We start from the raw sequence: 19,048 nt of genomic DNA, 5'->3' as shown, positions 1-19,048 counted from the left end.
GCTTCTTTCCAAAATTAAAAAAAAATACTAGTCTATATTTGCTTTACTATGAATTTTTTTTTTGATTTTTCTTTTTTGTTTGTTTGTTTTTTGCAAAGCAGCATAGCAACATTGTGATTGTAGGATGTGCCTGAGGTCGTGGTCACAACTGTAAACATTATCTGCACATCAGGAAGAAAACTGGAGGAGATGGGGGTCTTTAAGAAAAACAAACAAAAAAGGGACAGTTCTAGAGAGGTCACTGCACTGCTCCTTTGACGTGCGTTCTCCTGTAGCTTAGCTGACGGCGATCTTGTTTTCCTCCAGGAAGTGAGGGAACTGGTGTTTGGGGACGCTGTCGGCAGCTCCCGGCTTCTCCACCTCGGCACTGATGGCCGACTGGGAGCCATCCATCTTGGAGGTAGTGGTGTTATTCACCACGGAGCTGGCCCCCAGCGACACCGGGAGGGTGGGAATGCCACCACTCTGGATCACGGAGATTTCGTTGGTCTTCATGGCCAGACCACCATTCAGCATGGTGGTGTACTGGTTCCACACAACAGGGTCCACGTTCACCGAAGGGGCCAGGATTTCCTTGGGAAATATCTCGGGGACCCTCTTTCCGTCCGTTCCTAATAGAGCCATGGTGTTCTCGATGGCCAGCTTCCTGCCACGGCGTGCCGAGCTATTGTTGGCCCCATGCGTCATATAATGGACCTGTGGGAAGAGGGACAGAAAGGTTTCCACCAAAACAGAGATGGGATTGCATGTGGGCAAACCAAAGTCAAGTCTGCCTATGGGTTTGGTCTATCTAAACTTATATTTTAAAATTAGATTTCATACTAAAAAAATCCAGATATTGGGCTTCCCTGGTGACACAGTGGTTAAGAATCCGCCTGCCAATGCAGGAGACACGGGTTCCAGCCCTGGTCCGGGAAGATCCCACATGCCGCGGAGCAACTAAGCCCGCGCGCCACAACTACTGAGCCTGTGCTCTGGAGCCCGCGAGCCACAACTACTGAGCCCACGTGCCACAACTACTGAAGCCCATGCGCCTAGAGCCTCTGCTCCGCAACAAGAGAAGCCACCGCAATGAGAAGCCTGCGCACCGCAACAAAGAGTAGCCCCCGCTCGCCGCAACTAAAGAAAAGCCCCGGTGCAGCAACGAAGACCCAATGCACCCAAAAATAAATAAATTTATTAAAAAAAAAAAAAAAATACAGATACCTATTCTCTTGGGGGAAAAAAAAAAATCAGATCATCTGGTAACCATGGATCTACGTTCCTGCCTAGAGGCAAGTAAGGGCAACAGAGGTGGGGAATACACACTCCAATTTTCCCCATCCCACTGTTCACATGTACAGTTTTGTTAACACCTACTACATAGCAGCGTTGTTTCAAGTGCTAGGGTTACAACTTGTGAACACACAAACTTACAGTTAACAAATGGTACGGAACTTAACACACACAGACACGGAGTATAAGTAAAATGGGAAAATCTATAAGACCAGTAGGTTACATCAATGTCAATATCCTGGTTATTATTTATTCTATAGTTGTACAAAATTCTATCACTGGGAGAAACTAGCAAAGTGGGTAAGCATCTTTGTATGACTGCTCCCTTTGCATGAATCGACAATTACTTGAATAAAAATTCGAGTTAAAAAAATAATCTTTGAACAAAACAGACCCTGGCCTGATGGAGCCGACATCCTAAATACATAGTGTGTCAACAAGAGTAATCACTGCTGCAGAGAAAAATGAGCCTAGTTGGGAAGGTTACACGAGGCCACGGGGAATGAACGTTATTTCATCTATGATAGCAGACAAGGCAAGGACTCTTCTGAAGAGGACAGAGATCCTACCACTTACTGCTTCTTCAACCTGGCCGGCCTCCTTTCTGCAATTATTTTCCTGGTCTGGCTTTTGAGTTTTCAAATCCCTTTCTTTATAAAGAGTTGAAGAACGTGGTGGGTACTGGGTTTCAAGTATTCTCACGTCACTTCACTGACATCCTTAGAAGTTAGTAGTTATCCCAGCGGGCTCAGAAGTGACTTGCTCTTCATCACTCCAAGAAATTATTAAGATGTTCCTGGCATCATGTGAAACACTAATACAACTCAATTAATCTCCAAGCAACCCTGAGGTCATTACCACGATCCCCATGCCTGAGAAACCGAGGCACAAGAGCCACCTGCCCAAAGCCACTTACGCAGCAATAGCAGCTCCAAACCTTCCCCAGATTGATTCCAAGGCCCCTGAACAAATTTAAGCTTTATATTTCTGGAAGTTGGGATTACAGATTAAATTACTTCCATGTTCCTCCCCTGACATTTTTGCCACCTAGACTAAAAAATTAAAAGAATATAGTTTTTTAAATAAGTACTTTTAATTTCTAAAATGATATGAGGTCTTCTAGGTCAACTTTAAGGTGAAGTTTCAACCTTTATTCTCACCACAAAGAATTCAACTAGTCTACTCACTGGAGAGCTGGCTAGAGAAAAGAGGCCCAGAGAAACACACCTGGAACAAAGTAGAGGCAGGACCATGAGGGAAACCCAGGTTTCCCATCCTGTGTCCTTACACAGGCCACTTTCGATCCTTACGTGGGACAGTCTCCCAGGTAATATCTTAGGTGGAACCAACTTACCCTAACAATAGACACAGGACATTCTTTGGAAGAACCCAGCTGTTCAGTTTCAAAGAAAGGCCAATAAACCTGGAGGCTTTCTTCCTTTAACTCCAGTGGCACTATATATACGTTTAACTCGTGGTATTTATTTCAACCTAGCAGGCCAGGAAAACAAAAACCCACGTACAGGGTGGTCATCAAGTCTGAAAGCACAGGCAAATCCGTAAAGGATTTATCAACGCTACATTACGATACACGACAAACATCATCCGTGTTTCCAGACTTGAACGATTTCACGCACGCACTGACTACAATGAACAATCCCAACTTCAGAGATGTCGTAATGTGAGAAAGTCTCTTTCTTCTTTTTTCTTTTTTTTCTTTTTTGACTGCACTGCGAGGCTTGAACTCACCTTCAAGTTGCCTTTGGTGGTAAAAGCTCGCCCACAAATGTTACACACGAAAGGCTTCTCCCCGGTGTGAGTCCGCTCGTGAATCTGAAGCGCGCTGGCAGATGAGAAGTTCTTCCCGCACCTCGTGCAGCCGTGCTGCTTGGCCTGTCGTCGGGGCTGGATGGCAAGCAAAGGTGTCACGCCTGGGGACATGGTCGCGGGACCAACAAACGCACCAGGAACTTCAACTTTGACATAGGCTGGCTGGGCTCGGATAAATGTCGGTGGGCCACTGCTCCGACCTGGTGTGCACAGAAAAAAAAAAAAAAAATCCCAAATTATCATCCTACAGTCATTCATTCTTCAATCCAAAAAGAAAAGGAGCTTTGACCACAACTGCCCCACCGTTTGACAGCCTGGAAATAGCGTTCAGGAAATTGACACCTTGGAAGCAGCTTTCCTTTTACTTGTTTATCTGCACGGAGAATGACTCCAACACTTCAGAGAAGGTTACTATTTTGGCTTTAAAGGTATCGGCAACACAGTCACAGGCAATGCAATTCCAAGTTCAAATTCCTGCATACAGTCACCTTTATAAAGTAGGCCCTGACACTATCTTTCTGATGCTACGTTGTTACTGTTCCCCCATTTTTGCCATTAATGCCGTCAATAGGCACCCCATTTATATGGGGCGCGTTTAAAATAGGTTAGATTCTTTTCTCTCCCTCAAGAGTTATTAATTTGTGAACTTTACATAAGGGAGTGGGATTTCAGAATCAAGGAACTATGGCTTATCTCACTGGCCAAAAAGCAGTGCCCACTTTCTCAAATATTCTTCTACTGGAGCAGTTACTTAGGATAACCCACGTTGCCCTCACAGGGCTCAAACACAAAAATAAAAACCCACCAAAATTAAGTACGCTGTCCACACCCAGCCTGCAAGAACCGTCGTAAATAAAAGCATGTCTCTACTACGACAGAGGTAGTTATTATTGCCCTCTATCCAGAAGTACCCACAGAAAGGCTAATCGCCCTACAGAGGAGCTATTTCACATATACCACACTCTCCATTTGTCAAGTTCAACCCAGGTTCCTTTTGGATGACTCTGTGCCCAGAATGGACCTAAGTTAAATCCAAAGCTCTATCACCTTCCGTCTCAGGGCGGCTGTTCTCGGAGCTGTCCGCTTTGCCACCGGCATCAGGAGACTTGGACTTGACACTCTCCGCTTGGCTATTGGCTGGGGAGACTGCCTGGAAGGACGTGGTCTCCAGGACATCTGGACTTCGGCTTGGATACTCCTGGTCCCCCATCACTGAGGAGGAAGAGTCGTTGGTCAAGCCATCACTCTCCACTGAACCATTCTCTCGGCTGCTTTGTCGCTGCAGGACAAGACCAGCGAGACCCGTCTTCCCCGGGGCATCTAGGGAAGCCACCGAGGACAGCCCTAGAGTAGGTGATGCCGAGTGGATGCTGGGAAGGGGCATGGGGACCTTCGAGGAGCTGCCAGGGGCCTCCTGGGAGCAGACTTTGTCTACATCGATGCTTTCGACATCATCGTGACAGACAACGCTTGTACTGCCATTTTCACCGACCATCATTGGCTCGGGACCCGTAAAGTCACAGGGATTCTCCGGCAGAGGCGTGTTGGGAATCTGACCGCCCATGTGCATCCGAATATGCTGCTGCAGCATGACCGCGTTGGTAAACTTCTTCTGGCAGATGGGGCACGAATGCTGCGTCTTTATGGACGTGTTGGTCCGGTGCACCCCGAGGTGCGTCTTCAGGTTGCCTTTGGTGGAGAAGGCTCGACCACAGATCTTACACTGGAACGGCCTCTCCCCGGTGTGGGTGCGGTAATGCATCTTGAGGGAACTTTGGCAGCTTAAGACACGGCGGCATATGAGACATTCGTTGGGGTCGATGGTGGCCTTGTCGATGTTCTCCACCAGCTGCTGCAGTTTCAGGGTCTCTGACCCCGGCTCGGGTGTCCCACTCCCTTGGAAGGCACCAACCCTCGGGGAATTATGGTTTAGCCCCACCCCAGGTAGGATGGATCCATCCTCACTTTCCGGAGAAGGCCCGGGCTGCAGGTCGTTGGGCAATGGGCCACCCATGAGGTCCTTGGGGTTAGTCCCCGAAGAGAGATTCTGAGGTAGCCCTACATTGGGGGTCCCCGTCGCAAGGACGGGTTTGTTGTCTAAGGAGAGCCCGGATTCATCTACGGGGACAGGGCCAGAGAGCGCGTAGGGAAGGCCACTGCCTGCCGCCATCTTGTCGTGGAACTCGGCAAACAGCTGGGGGTTTGCCTTCACCTGGGGATGCCGATGAAAGTGCACCTTGAGGTTGCCCTTGGTGGTGAAGCGGTGGCCGCAGACAGAGCACACGAAGGGTCTCTCTCCGGTGTGGGAGCGGAGGTGGATCTGCAAGGAGCTATCAGTCCCAAAAACCTTGCTACAGTACTTACACTTGTGCTTGTAGAGGACCTCGTCCTTGGGTTTGACATCTACCGGGGAGACACTCGGTGGCTTCCCTTTCCCTTTCTTGGACGGGTCTAACGCCACCGCGGAGAAGGGGCTCTGGAAGAGCACAGAGCCTGGGGCCTGAGGTAGCAACGCCCCCGGGAGACGCGACAGGACGTTGGGGAGCACCCGGGTCCCATCTGGCTTCAGGGCGAAGGGCGTGAGCCCCGGGGACACGGAGCTGGCAGCGGAAGGGATGCTGGTGTGAGGTAGCTTGGCTGGCTTCAAGGTGTCCAGGGGCAAAGCCGGGCTCCCCGCCTTCTGGCTGAGCAGAGCCACAGCCGCCGAAACCTGCTGGGACACGTGGCCGCCCAGCGTCTTCAGGGAGTCGGCTCCGGCCACGCCGCTGGAGTGGAGGGCGTGGGAGGCCCACAGGTTCACCTGCACGCGGATCTGCTCCGTGAGCTGGATTTGCTGGAGCTGCTGCTGCTGCAGACACAGGATCTGCTCGAGGACCCAGGGGATGCTGCTGGCGCCGGGCAGTGGGGCTGGGGGCGCGTCCGCGCCCCGCTGGTTCACGGCCACCTTGGTGCCCCGCAGTGCTTGAAGCGTGACGTTGGTGTTGGCCACTTTACCTTTGGGTAAATAGCTTATGTCCTGGGGTGTAGGCGGCAGGGCGGCCTCCGTCTTTAAGTACACGACAGACTCTGCCCCCGGCTTCTCCCTCGTGTCCCCTGAGCTGCCACCGTCCTCTCTGTGACCGTCCTTCCTGCTTGGGCTGCGTGGCTGGTGGCTCAGCACAGCCCCGGAGAAGTCTTCTGAAGGCACCGGCCCCTCGCTGTCGTTCATGATGAGGACAGGTGGATTTTTAGTGCAATTTTTCTTATGGTCTAAGAACTCTGAGAAACTGAAGAACTCGGCACAGCATTTCTCACAGATGTGGGTCTCCTCCCGCCGAGGCCTCTTTATCCCTGCTCCGTCCACGTTCACGTCATCGCCACTCTCTGGGGGGTTTATTGGAGTACCTGCGACAAGAGAGAAAAAGCTAAGAACTCTACCCAAGAAAGGATGTAGGGCGTTTTCTTGAGAAAAACCACAGCTCACAATCCAGAGGTCTTCGTGATCTGCGTCCCAACACGCACAAAACTGTGTAAGGGAACGAGGCATCCAAAGAGTCTCAGTGAACCAGTCACTTAGGTAGCGGGTCAAATCATAACCCCCCAAAATGTCCAATCCTAACCCCTGCACCTGTGCAAGTGACCTTCTTTGGCGCGGGGGGGGGGGGGGGGGGAATCTTTACAACTGTAATTAGGGTGGGTCCCAAGCCCAGTATCTGGTGTCCTTAAGGAGAAAAGAAAGGGACATGAGACAGAATAAGGCCATGCGAAGCCAAGGCAGGAGTTATGTGGCTTTTATAAGCCAAGGACGGCTGGAAGCCAACAAAAGGTAGGGAGGAGGCCTGGTACAGACTCTCCCTCAGAGGCTCCAAAAGGAACCCTGCAACTCCTAAATTTCAGGTGTCCACCCTCCAGAACTGTGAGAATAAATCTGTCTTAAACCATCTAGTCTGTGCCAACTTATTAAGGCAGCCCTGGGAAACGCATACAATTCATTAAAATAATCCCCTTGGAGCTCTGGCCCTCACCCTCAACTGAGAGCTGGCTTGAAAGACAAATGGATTTCATGCCACCGTAAAATGATGTTGGAAACCTGCTCAATTCATGGCCGCTCATCTCCATCCTGGGCCCATCGAAAGTGAAATTGCAGTAAGTCACTCATTCAGACAATGTGGTAAGTGTACCTTCCCACCAGGGACAATGAAAGTTTAAAGGTGCTAAAAATTATGAGAGCAGTAATAAATTCACCTATAATATGGAGAACCGTACACGGGAAGATCAAGCAGATAGTCCGAGGAGTATTTTCATACAAGAAAAAACACACTGAAAAAAAAGGAAAGATTGCATGTCCAAGAAAAAAAACTTCACTGACCTTCCTGATTATGAAAAACCTATAGAAATGCCTTAACAGGACATCAAAGGATTAATAAGCCATTAAACAAAGAAAGAAGCCCAAGAAAGGAAGGAAGGGATGGGAATGATGGATTTTATTCCTCACCTTCCATTTGCAACTTCTACTCTGTTACACAAAAATCAAACAACCATCCTATTCTGGGTAGTTCTATTCCTGAAAATGAGTGGTCCCTGGACTTTTGCAGTTGGGTCCTATTTCCTTCACAGTGACTGCTAGTCTGCACGTTAAAATGCCTGTCGGGGAACTGTGCTTTAGCCAGATGCCTGAGTCCTGGCGGGTGGAGAATCTCTAAGCTACTTTATTTTTCTCATTTCTTGCCTAACCTATTATATGTACACCTTACCACTGAGAAGTCATATAGGCACACGTCAGACCCAGCAACTCCAGGTGTGCAGATCCAAACCACAGACATTTGCACACGTATACAAAGACCCATGGAGAGGACTTCCCTGGTGGCGCAGTGGTTAAGAATCCACCTGCCAGTGCAGGGGACACGGGCCGGGAAGATCCCACATGCCGTGGAACAACAAAGCCCGTGCGCCACAACTACTGAGCCTGCGCTCTAGAGCCCATGAGCCACAACTATTGAAGCCTGCCCTCCGCAACAAGAGAAGCCACCGCAACAAGCAGCCCCCACTCGCCGCAACTAGAGAAAGCCTGCGCGCAGCAAACAAAGACCCAACACAGCCAAAATAAATAAATAAATAAACTTATTTTTTTTAAAAATCCATGGAGGAAGAAGGATATTTTTCACAGAAATGTTTATAGCCACAAAAGAAAAAAAAAAAAGGTAAATTTTGGTTTACCCACAGTACAAAAACGATGCAGAATTTCCATATGTCCTGACATGGAGACAGAAGTTAGGTGGAAGTAGGTTACAGAACGGTTTGTAAGGTGTGACCATTTTTGTTTAAAACAAAACCTATTTGAAATGTACAAATGCATGGGGGTAAGGCCAGGCAGTATCCACTTAACTTTTAAATAAAATGATCACTTTGTAAAGCCAACTAACCCATTTTGCTTCAATTCCTTGGGTGATTACATTTCCCAACAGCATGGATTTTTGACTGAGGAGTCAGTCAACAATTTGGGGAGGGGCTGATCTTGCAACAAAGTGTATTTCTCTTGAGAAAGATCTATGCTTTCCATCAGATTTTCAAACACTGGTTCTTTTATATTTCCGTAGCACGGTGGCCTTAATAAATTGACTTAATTTTTCCTAATTTCAGACTAAATAATCATCAGAAGTTCTGCAAGGTGTATGTGGGTCGGGGGTGAGCCGAGAGAAAGAAAACAGGTCAGGAGCAATCCATGGAAAACAGGTATGATATGGTGGGCTTACCCCTCAGGATTTCTATTAAATGTGTAAAATCATGACAACCACGTAAGTTAGATGCCTGTGTTAAGTGATGTGATTAATTTAACAAATGTTTTTTGAGTGCTGACTGTGAGCCTGGCACCATCCTATGACCTGAAAGTGCAGATACTGTACGTATTCAGTGAACATCAGTTTCTCCACCTTTTCTATTTCGGTGGCTTATCCGGTTACCTGGGCAACTAGGGTTGCTGAACACAATAATGCTTGTACCAGTCATTTAAAGCCTCACTCATTTAACAATACGTCTCGCCTCCTACTGAGTGCAAGGCAGGGGCTACGGGGGCTGATGAAAAGATGAGCAGCCTACCAGCCTCCTGTAGTCCAGACTAGAACCTCCAGGTGCCCCGTGCTCCATACTACACTCATCCAACCCTATTAAACATCAGCCCCATTTATAGATGAGAAAAACAGACTCGGAGGTAATGTGACTTATACCCAAGGCAACACAATGAAAAATCTAGTCATAGATAACTTTTGAGCACTTACTAGGTACCAGGTGTAATGTACATGTTATTAACAACTCTTGAGGTAGAGACTATTATACTTAACAGAGGGGGAAACTGAGGCACAGAGGACATTAACTTCCCCAAGGTAGGGCATGTGGTAAACTGCGAAGCCAACATTAAAACCCAGGCACGCAGGACCCAGACCCTCCCTTTGAACTCTTCCTTGATACACTTCCTCCCAAGCATAGTATGTTTCTTCTGTTGAGAGGGGCAACTATCTTTCTTCCCACAGAAACCCCAGGAGGGACAGGAAAGCTTGAGGGGTCAGGTTTGGGGGTGTGGGGAGGTTAACTTAGGACACAATACACCCCTGCTACTTCCATGTGGAGTGTAGCAGGTAGGTACCTCCTTCCTTCTGGCCCCACAACTGCTCCAAAGCAATCAAATTTCCAAGAATCAAGTTAAAGATATTCGTCAATTCCCAGAACCCTTAAGATAGTATCTATTGGTACACTTTCCCAAGACTTCTAATGCGGTGTTTGCGGGGTGGTTGTTAAACTGGCACAATCTTTCTGGAAGTACAATTTTGGCAATTTTGTGTCAAGAACTTTAGAAGTGGAACTTAAAAAGTTTCTCTTGGGAGGGAAATACACCAGTAGGCCGGTGCCCGTAAATACATACAACTGGGACTTCCCTGGTGGCGCAGTGGTTAAGAATCCGCTTGCCAATGCAGCGGACACGGGTTCGAGCCCTGGTCGGGGAAGATCCCACATGCCGCGGAGCAACTAAGCTCGTGAGCCACAACTACTGAGCCCGTGTGCCACAATTACTGAAGCCTGCGCTCTAGAGTCCGCGAGCCACAACTACTGAGCCCGTGCGCCACAACTACTGAAGCCTGCGTGCCTAGAGCCTGTGCTCTGCAACAAGGGAAGCCACTGCAATGAGAAGCCCGCGCACCACAACGAAGAGTAGCCCCCGCTCGCCGCAACTAGAGAAAGCCCGCGCGCAGCAACGAAGACCCAACGTAGCCAAAATTAAATAAACAAATAAATGTTTTAAAAAATTTAGAAAAAAATAAATAAATACATACAACTTCTTCAGAGCACAATCCACCAACATCATCATTTTAGTGCAATGCTCCTTCCACCCAGCAATTCCCTTGTTAGGAGTTTACTTTCTGTGATACCAGGATACAGGTTTCATAGTAACAAACAGCCTAAACAAAAAAGGATGCACTCTGGTCCGTCAGTACGGTTCTGATTGAATAAATCAGGGTACAGGAAAGATGACTACTTTGTAGCCTTCAAAAATAAAGTATATCTTTATTATATATGCTTGCTCTATAAGACAACCGCCCAAGACTGATTTCAAGAGGAAAAAAAGTGTAGAGAACAGGATGTATAGATAATATGCTCCCCCCTCTTTGTGTTTGGGGATAAAGATATAAGTATGTACGTGGGAAACTTTTGAAATAATAGATGCTGTGGCTGGTCCACAGGCCTGGGGTGGAAGAGAAACTTTAAAAGGTATACACTTTTGGGACTTCCCTGGCGGTGCAGTGGTTAAGACTCCACACTTCCAATGCAGAGGATGCAGGTTCGATCCCTGGTCGGGGAGCCACGTGCCGTGCAGCGTGACCACAAAAAAAAAAATAAATAAATGTATACACTTTTGTACTTTGGCTTCTTTTTAATTAGCATGTTACATCCCTTTTCTCAGCCATTCTACTTCTGGAAATCTCTTAACAAAGCTCATATACAAATGCTTGTCAAGGGCCAAAGCAAAACTACTACCATCCTCCACAAACTGCAACAAAGCACACACTTCAGACTCCTATACCTTAACTCACTTATCTTCGTAGCCCCGTAAACAAGCATCTTTGTTCCCAATTTGCAAACATGGAAACTAAGACTCAGAAATAACTGCCTCAAGGTGCCATACTGGTAAAACACAAGAGCAGGGATTATAGTCTTAAATACTATTGAAGAAGGGAACTAAAGTTAGTGTCCTAATTTATAATTGTTTCTTCTAGAGCAGTTTCTTGAACTTTTTTTCATTTTACCCCTCTAGGAAGGCTTTTAAAGTTTTTTTTTCCTAATCACCCCCCCAAATTTTAATACCACCAATATACTATATTATCTGTTTATGCACTATGGTCCTTTGGAAGGCCACAAACCACTGTAACATCAATAAACATTTCCGCCCCCCCTGCAAAAAAAACCAATTTTCACCCCCTTGGAGACAATATTCCCTTACTGACAATGCAGGTTTTAAAGGAGATAACTCTTTAAACTGGGGCCAATGAAATTAGACAGGAAAAAAAAATGGCAACCTTACTTTCACTCAGCTGAATTAAAACTTAACATTTCTTTCAATTATGAGCGTGGGGAACATACTTCAGCGGTATTTGCAGAACCCATGCCTATGTCATCAACAGAAAGCAGGTATTTTCCTATGATGTCAATGCGGTTGCATTACTGGAAATTCTGGTTACCTGACTGACTGCTAGATCTCCTTTATTGTGTTCATAAAGAAGCACATGTTACTATATCACAAATGTTTTCATTTTTACTAAGTGTTATCTCAATGCAATTTATTTCCTTGGTATTTCTATGTATCTTATTGTATGCATTTAAATACATTCTGTTGAGAAGGGGTGAATGTGGCACAAAAAAGGTTAAGCTCCCTGCCCTAGAAGGATCCAACAGTTCCCAAGAGTGATTTACAACCTGAATACCAGCTTGCCTGCACTGTATACACAGGCTTGCCTCTTCTGTAGCCTCCAAGCAATACCGGCAACATCCCACTTGAGTCTTCAAACAGCAGGAGCCCTGTTTGCTGGTGCAGTAAAAAGTACTTCGACATCCAGACCACCACTGGCAAATACTGAAAGCGTATTTGCCAAAGAGTAAGCGGACTCTGTTATGAACAATTGCTGGGTATGCTTAAGTTAACCCTTCCCAAAAGGAAAAAGCAAAGTTCAGAGGGATTACACAGCAACTAGATCTTCCATCCTTCCACCCCACCCCCACTCCGAATTTTAGGAATGTTATCTCTCAGCATCTAGTTATCCAATAAGTTGGAAGAATGCAGTAAACCCAGCAGGGGGCTTAGATTCAATCACTGCCAAATGGATGGAAAATACTCTTACTATTGTATAGGAAGAAAGCTCATCTGCCAGAGGCCAATCAAATTCTGGAGCCAGTGAAAATGCTTAAGAAACAAACCTGTGTATCTCCAGAAAAGCATTATGCCTCAAGCTTATCTTCCCCCCCCCCCATTCCTATATTAAAAGAACTACAATGAGCAGATTATCTAGAGTACATAAACATCTTCTACTCCACCCCAACCGGCAGGATAACTGCTTACCAAAAAACAAAAGGAAACTGAGATGTCCTTAAGTACTGAACCAGTTCAAAGAAACTGGTTTACCAGTTTAATTTTACATCTGAATTCAGCAATCCGAGAAACACTTAAGGAACAAGCCCTTAACTCAATTTGTAGGTGGCAAATTAGAGCAGTAATTAACTTTCTATTTAATTAAGGTACAAAAAAAAATTGTTCCAAATGGTCTTGGATCAAAATTCAAGTCGGCTGAAAAGGAAAAGTAAAAGAATCAAAGTTTCTTTGGGCTAAGGTGTGCGAGCTCTGCTATTTACGCTGTAGAGATACGTCCCATATTGCCTCAACTGGAGCTCATCTTTTAAGCAATTTGTAAACTCCATGAAGGCAGGAGCTTTTGCTGCCTCCTTCCCCAGATCCCCCTAGAACAAAGCCTGACATAGACTTGAAATCTAGAAAAAAAAAAAAAAAAGATGGCAATGATCAGAGATGCAGTTCTTACATGGATTTAGAGCTTTTAAAATTTTTAGATGCTTTTTTAAACAATCAAAAGCACAACAGGTTAAGGATGATGAAAAAGGGAGTATCTTGAACTCTTCCCATCATTTTTTCCAAGGCAGTAAAGCCCAGAGCACCAAATGCAAACTCTGCTTTATTTTCGACTTGCTTCCCAGGACCTCTTATTCTAAAGCCTGCAAAGGCACATCTCAAAAATTAAAAGGGAGGAGGAGAGATAACACTCAACCAGCCGAACACTCACCATAGCTCCCTCATCTGATAGAAAATCCCATCCCATAACCAACTCTTCTAAAACCACGATAAACACAGCTTCTTGGATTTAGAGCAAGGCTCAAATCAAACAGGACAAGGCAACCCTGGGCAAGCCATTGCAACCAGGAGTTAAAGTTTACTCTAAAATGAGTAAAAATGAGGATTACAGATAATGTCGTTGAGGTCCCCAGCCTGGTGTCTGGCACACAGTAGGCTACAGATAAAACTGCAGAATTATCTCAACTTGGCAGTTCAGTGCCGTCTTGACACAATAAAAAATAAAACATTGTTATTTTGAACAAAATTAATTACTGATCGCATTTCCAGCACACAGTGGGTCTTGTATAGTTGAAACTATCTAAATAAACAGCATGCTTCATCTCCATGGTACAGAGGAAGAACCCAAAAGCTCAGAAATCAAGGTTACACAGCTGAAAGTCATACAACCAGATTGGAATGCACACCTCACTCTAAAATCTTACCAAAACCTAACTTCATTTAAAAAGAGGAAGCATTAACTCTATCCCTCCCTCCCAAGATGGCTCCCCAACTCCCCACCGTGGGAAGGCAGCAGAGGCTTGAAGGACCAACTAGCATTGACTTGTGCAATTTCTTTTTAACGGAACAAAAGCGGTGTGGGCAAGTTGTAGCCCCTTTCAGAAACTCAGATGGAAACACAGAAAGTCGGCCTGCAACATTAACTAACGCTTCGACCAACAAGATTTCCCTCTCCCTCTATTAAAATATAAGCTCCCAAGTGCCCTATTCTCAGAATCCTTACCGCCAATGTAGGTCATTTCAGTTTAGAAACTGGGGCTAGGCAGTTATTTGAAATTTGGGAATCTTAATCGTTGATGGCTGTAATCCAGTTTAGCACAAAGGGCATTTGAAACTCTTTTGAGAAAATGCTAATTTTCCTGTATGTAGCCTGAGTCCCCTGACCACCTGCAGGTTTTTTGATCTGCTAATTTTTTGCCGGACTTCATTTTCCTCCCGCAAAAAGTACATTCTTTATAAGTGGGTCTCAAATTGGTTTTGCAAAATAAGACCAGTCTAAACTGGATTTTTAAAATGATACATACAGGCTGCTCAAATACAAAATGCATCAGTTAAAATGTACTGCTTGGGAAAGCTACCTTCTGTCCCATGGTGGCAACTGGGGGACTCTGCAAACACATTCGAGGATCGAAGAATTCTTTCCAAGAATTCCAAAGACTTGGCAAAGAAAACCCGGCACAGCCAGGGATAGCTCAAGCAACCGACTGGAGTCCCTAGCCCAGCCCAGCGCTCTCCATTCCCCTGCCCCAGCCTGTCCCACCCATCAGGTGTGAGCCGGTACCTGCGAAGGGACCCGCCTCTCAGCGAAGGGCGAGGTTCCAGGCTGGGCCTCCAGGGGGCGCCCGCGCGCAGCTCGGCCGTCCACTCCAACCCAAGCGATCAATAGCAACTCCCCCTCCCAAATCGTGGAGGGAGCGCACAGCCAGGCCCGCGATCCTAACCAGCTCGGGTTAACTGATTGCAAACTCCAGCTAGCGTTAATTTAAGAAGCTCCCCCTAAGGTGCCAACCACCACCAAAAGCCCCACTTGAGCGCGCCCACCCAAAATGAAGCGGGTAGGGGGAAGGGGAGGTCAGAGCAGGACCAGGGGAGGGGTCAGAGCCAGGAGCTCGCCCCTCCTCTCGGGAGGAAGCGGGCGGGCAGAGGGTTAACCCTTTTGTTCCAGGTGGGCCAGGCAACTAAGCCTCTCCATTCTCCCCCCCACTCCCCCTCCCAAGGCACAAAGAGAGTCCACTCTCCTCCGACCTCGGGTGCACGCTGCCCTGACCATCGGACGCCCGAAAACGCACAGCCGCCCCCTCGGTCAAGCCGATCTCTTTAATTTGCCCTGGAAAAATGTTATTTGGGGGGAAAATAGGGATTTACATTATATTACAAATTTAGGAAATTTACCACGTTCCCTCCCCGAAATAAAAGGTACGGTAACCAAAACGTAGCGACTGTTTTCCCATCGGAGTTGTGGCTCGGAGAGTCTGGGGTTGCCGCGCACACCCCCATCACGGGCTGGGAAATTAGAAAGCAGGCGGCGAGAGGAGAGAAGCCACCAACAAGGCCCAAGAGGACGTTAAAAACGCCCCCTCCCCCCACGCGTACGCGAAAAACTTATCAGGCGACAATTTGGCGGGCCAGGACGGAGGGGAGATAGTGGGAAATCGACTGGCTCCTAAAGCCCCCAGGGTTACATGATTAGGAAGAGAGGCGTTTGCTCGGCCGCTCCCGACCGGGCTGGGGGTCCCGAACTCCTCCAGACCCTGTAGACGCGCGGCGCGGAAGCGTGGGCCGGGTCAGCCCCCGGAGCTCGCCCTGTCCACGACCGCCCAGCCCTGGCCCGACCTCTCCCCTCTGGCCCCCGGGGCGCGCGTTTGGAAAGCCGGGCGCCCTAGAAAAGCCACGCAAAACGCCAGGCTGGTGCACCCCAGCGGGGCCGCTGTGCGCCCGCGACCCCCGCCCCTGGGGGCCCGCACCCCTCCCGCCGGCCGCGGTTTATTTTTAGGAAGTCGGAAATCAAAGATGGCTGGAGGTCAGGCCCCGAAAGGTTAGGGCGAAGATCGGCAGGCGGCGTAGCCCCGGGAGAAAAGAGGAAAACCAAAAAAGAAATTTTTTTTAAAAAGGAAAATACTGTGCTCTTCTCCTCCACCTCTTCGGGCCCTCCAATCCCCTCCGCAGCGCTGGTGGCCCGCACCCCAGCTCCTGGGGGTGGGGAGAGGTCGCGCCCCCTCCCCCCTCTTGGCCCGGGAGGGGCGCGTGCAACAGATCGTGCTCCCCCGGGAGGTCTTCCTAGGGTGCGCCCCTTCCCCAGCCTCCTACAAAGACCCTAACGGGTGAGGGAAAGAGTGGGGACCCCCGGGGTCTTTCTTTTAAAAAGCAGCGCCAGGGAGGGAGGAAGGGAGCCTAAGTTACAAGTGGGGGGGAGGCTACTAGTGAGGGGAGTGGAACCAATTACGAGAGGGGCAGAGGACAAGGAGAAGGGAACCTTTCAGGAATGAGGGACACAGGAGAGGCTGGGGGTCAATTTTACAATAAGAGCGAGACCTGGGGGTGAAACTTACACAAGAGGGGAGAAGCGATAAAAGGGGAGAAGTGTAAAATTAACGAGGGTGGGGGTGGGGAATGAGGCTGCCGCTCTCCTCTGGAACTAACTGAGCCCCCAGATCTCGGTTCCACAGCCTGCGGTGGTAGCCGTTGGCTCCCCAAAGTCCGCGCCTTCGAGGGTCCCGCGAACGTCCCGGAAACTGCCCGCCCGGGGCGTGCGCCCCCAGCCCCACTCACCCGGCTCCCCCGCCGCCGGCGCCACTGCGGCCGCATCTGTAAACTCCGGGGCCGGCTGCTGCGGCTGCTGTTCGCCCTGGTCCTCCTCCGAGTTGATGTGTTGGGGTTTCGCCTGCTTGCGCCTCGACATGGTGCGAGCATCGGGGCGCCTGGAGAGCCGCGGTTATTTGCCCACTCCGCCACAAATTCCTGGAGTTGGGAAATTTACCCCCCTTCGGCTGGAACGCGCATGTCCCAGTAATTATTATTATCAATAATGCATTGCGATTTATCATGAGCCCTGACAGCTGATTGGCCTGGGTCCAAGACCTCAGAGATCATTTAAATAAGCCCTCATTGATCAGGGAGGGGCGAGGCATTCTGGGCTTTGTAGTCCGGCCCTACAAGCGACAAAGGCGTGTTCATCGGGGGAGAGCAACTAATTAGCATCCGGGCTCAGATTGGCTGGATCGTGGACGAAATCCGAGGGGGACCCATCCTCGCTTCAGCTATCTGAGTCCTTGGAGAGAAAAAGAAAAATGATTGTGTATTTACTAAAAACTTGGAGCTTCCGTAACAGTTTTGGAACGAGCGTATTCGGTAGTGTGCTCCAAAAATTACTTTTGTAAGGTTGATATCCTCGCAAGCCGGGGAGGAAGGTCTTTCCAGTGAAATATTTTGGCTCAGTGTTTACATCTACCAAAAAACAAAAAAACAAAAACAAAACAAAACAAAAAACTGAGATTTGACCCGTGTCCCCTCCCATCTCCTTTTTCACTGAAATGTTTAAATTGAGTCTGGAGGTATCTGAAGAATGGTAAATGGTGGTATATTCAACCTTCCCACCCCATCTCAACTCTTAAGGTGGCCTTCAAATTTCCCAAATTTCAGATTATCCCCTCACCATGATTTATTTCCTTTAAATGCTAAATAATAACCTCCAGGATTCATACTCAAAAGGTTTGGTTTACTGTCAGTGCAGACCTTGATTTTTGGTTTGGGTTTTGTGTTTTGTTTTGTTTTTTTTAAATTTAAAATGACTCGATACTAAATATAGAAAAGGTAGATTAAAAGCAAGTATAGTCAGAGATAATATCAAAACAAGGAGGGACTGCACTTTTTCCCCACAAGCCATAAATGTCTGATAACATCATTTTATTACTGAGACAATCCTCTTACATCTCCCATGGATCAGCAATGGGCATTGTCATAGTAACTGGGTGTTGCCAAAGTAATCATTATCGGAATTTTTTGCAATATGGACTTTACTATGGAAAAGATGTGTAGTTCAAAGTGATTGCATCATCCTGACACGGAGATGCCTGGAATTTTCTAAAATTGTGTATGTGTGTATAATATTATATGTATACACACCTCTACAGTAAATCTCTATGTATTTTATTCCATTAACTGCCTTGCATGATGTAAATGCTCAATAAATGTTGAATAAATGATGAAATCTTCAGCCTTCTAAGTCTTTGATTAGTGTTTCCCTAGTGCCTCTGGGCATGCGTCTGTATTTAGCATTTACTTCATTGTAAGGAACTGTGCAATTGTAGACCCTTCCTCCACATTTGTGCATTGCATTTTCTTGATTAGTTATTCATCAGGTTCCCAGCTTGTTAGAGTTTCTTGTAAGCTCATTGGGAATGCAAGCAAAATAGAATGCTAAGCTGATAAATATGTTCACCTGGGTGTTTGGACAACCCAAGGCAGAAAATAAATCAGCTTGATCATCTTTTTGATATTCATGGCCATCAATAAAAACTTACCGAAGGAAGGAAGGTTAAGCTCCAATTTTTGAGTCTTTGTTTGAAAATGCTTGGCATTGTTTTAAGTCCCCTAAACCAAAAAAGATAGAATTACAGTCAACAGCCCAAGTTGGAAAAGTAAGAATTTGGTTTAATAATACATGGAAGCTGTTTAGAATTCTCATACTGAGTAAAAAAGCCAATTAACAACTGCCTCACTGACTAATCTGCTTATATTCCCAACACCTTTTCTGTGTAAGGTGGTGTGGTAGATGTAATTTACCAATCTAAATGCATGTGCACTAGGTTTACAGCTCAAGAAATGTTAGTGGTTTAAGGAAAACTTCATTTAAGATATAGTTGTTTATACTTATTTTAGTTGGTGATAGTGAAAACACGATGCCATTTCTGCTTAGAACAAGGTATTAAAATTATGCCACTTGAGTCTCCAAGTGATAATAATAATAATTGATTGAGCTCCTGGTATGTGCCACAGGCTGCACTAAATGCACACTTTCTCCTTTTATCTTCCAAGAGAGATTGGCATTGTTTTGTCCAT

General features: G+C 47.1%; 1 protein-coding gene across 2 annotated transcripts; it reads right to left on the bottom strand.

The window, feature by feature from the left end:
* Positions 1-276: 276 nt before the first annotated feature.
* Positions 277-16,889, bottom strand: SALL4 (spalt like transcription factor 4). 2 transcript variants are annotated; one of them, XM_068524158.1, is made up of 4 exons: positions 16,760-16,889; positions 4,153-6,489; positions 3,025-3,305; positions 277-696 (listed from the first exon to the last, which is right to left on the bottom strand). In XM_068524158.1, exons 1-4 carry the CDS (start codon positions 16,887-16,889, stop codon positions 277-279), a joined length of 3,168 nt encoding a protein of 1,055 aa, XP_068380259.1. The 2 variants fall into 2 exon arrangements, with proteins under 2 accessions (XP_068380259.1, XP_068380260.1); XM_068524159.1 differs by having other exon boundaries at positions 5,470-6,489.
* Positions 16,890-19,048: the final 2,159 nt, after the last annotated feature.

This window comes from Eschrichtius robustus, chromosome 16 (genome assembly GCF_028021215.1).
Source record: "Eschrichtius robustus isolate mEscRob2 chromosome 16, mEscRob2.pri, whole genome shotgun sequence".
NCBI classification, from domain to species: Eukaryota; Metazoa; Chordata; class Mammalia; order Artiodactyla; family Eschrichtiidae; genus Eschrichtius; species Eschrichtius robustus.
The sequence above is the reverse complement of the archived record's forward strand: the minus strand, read 5'-3'. Positions and strand labels throughout refer to the sequence as shown.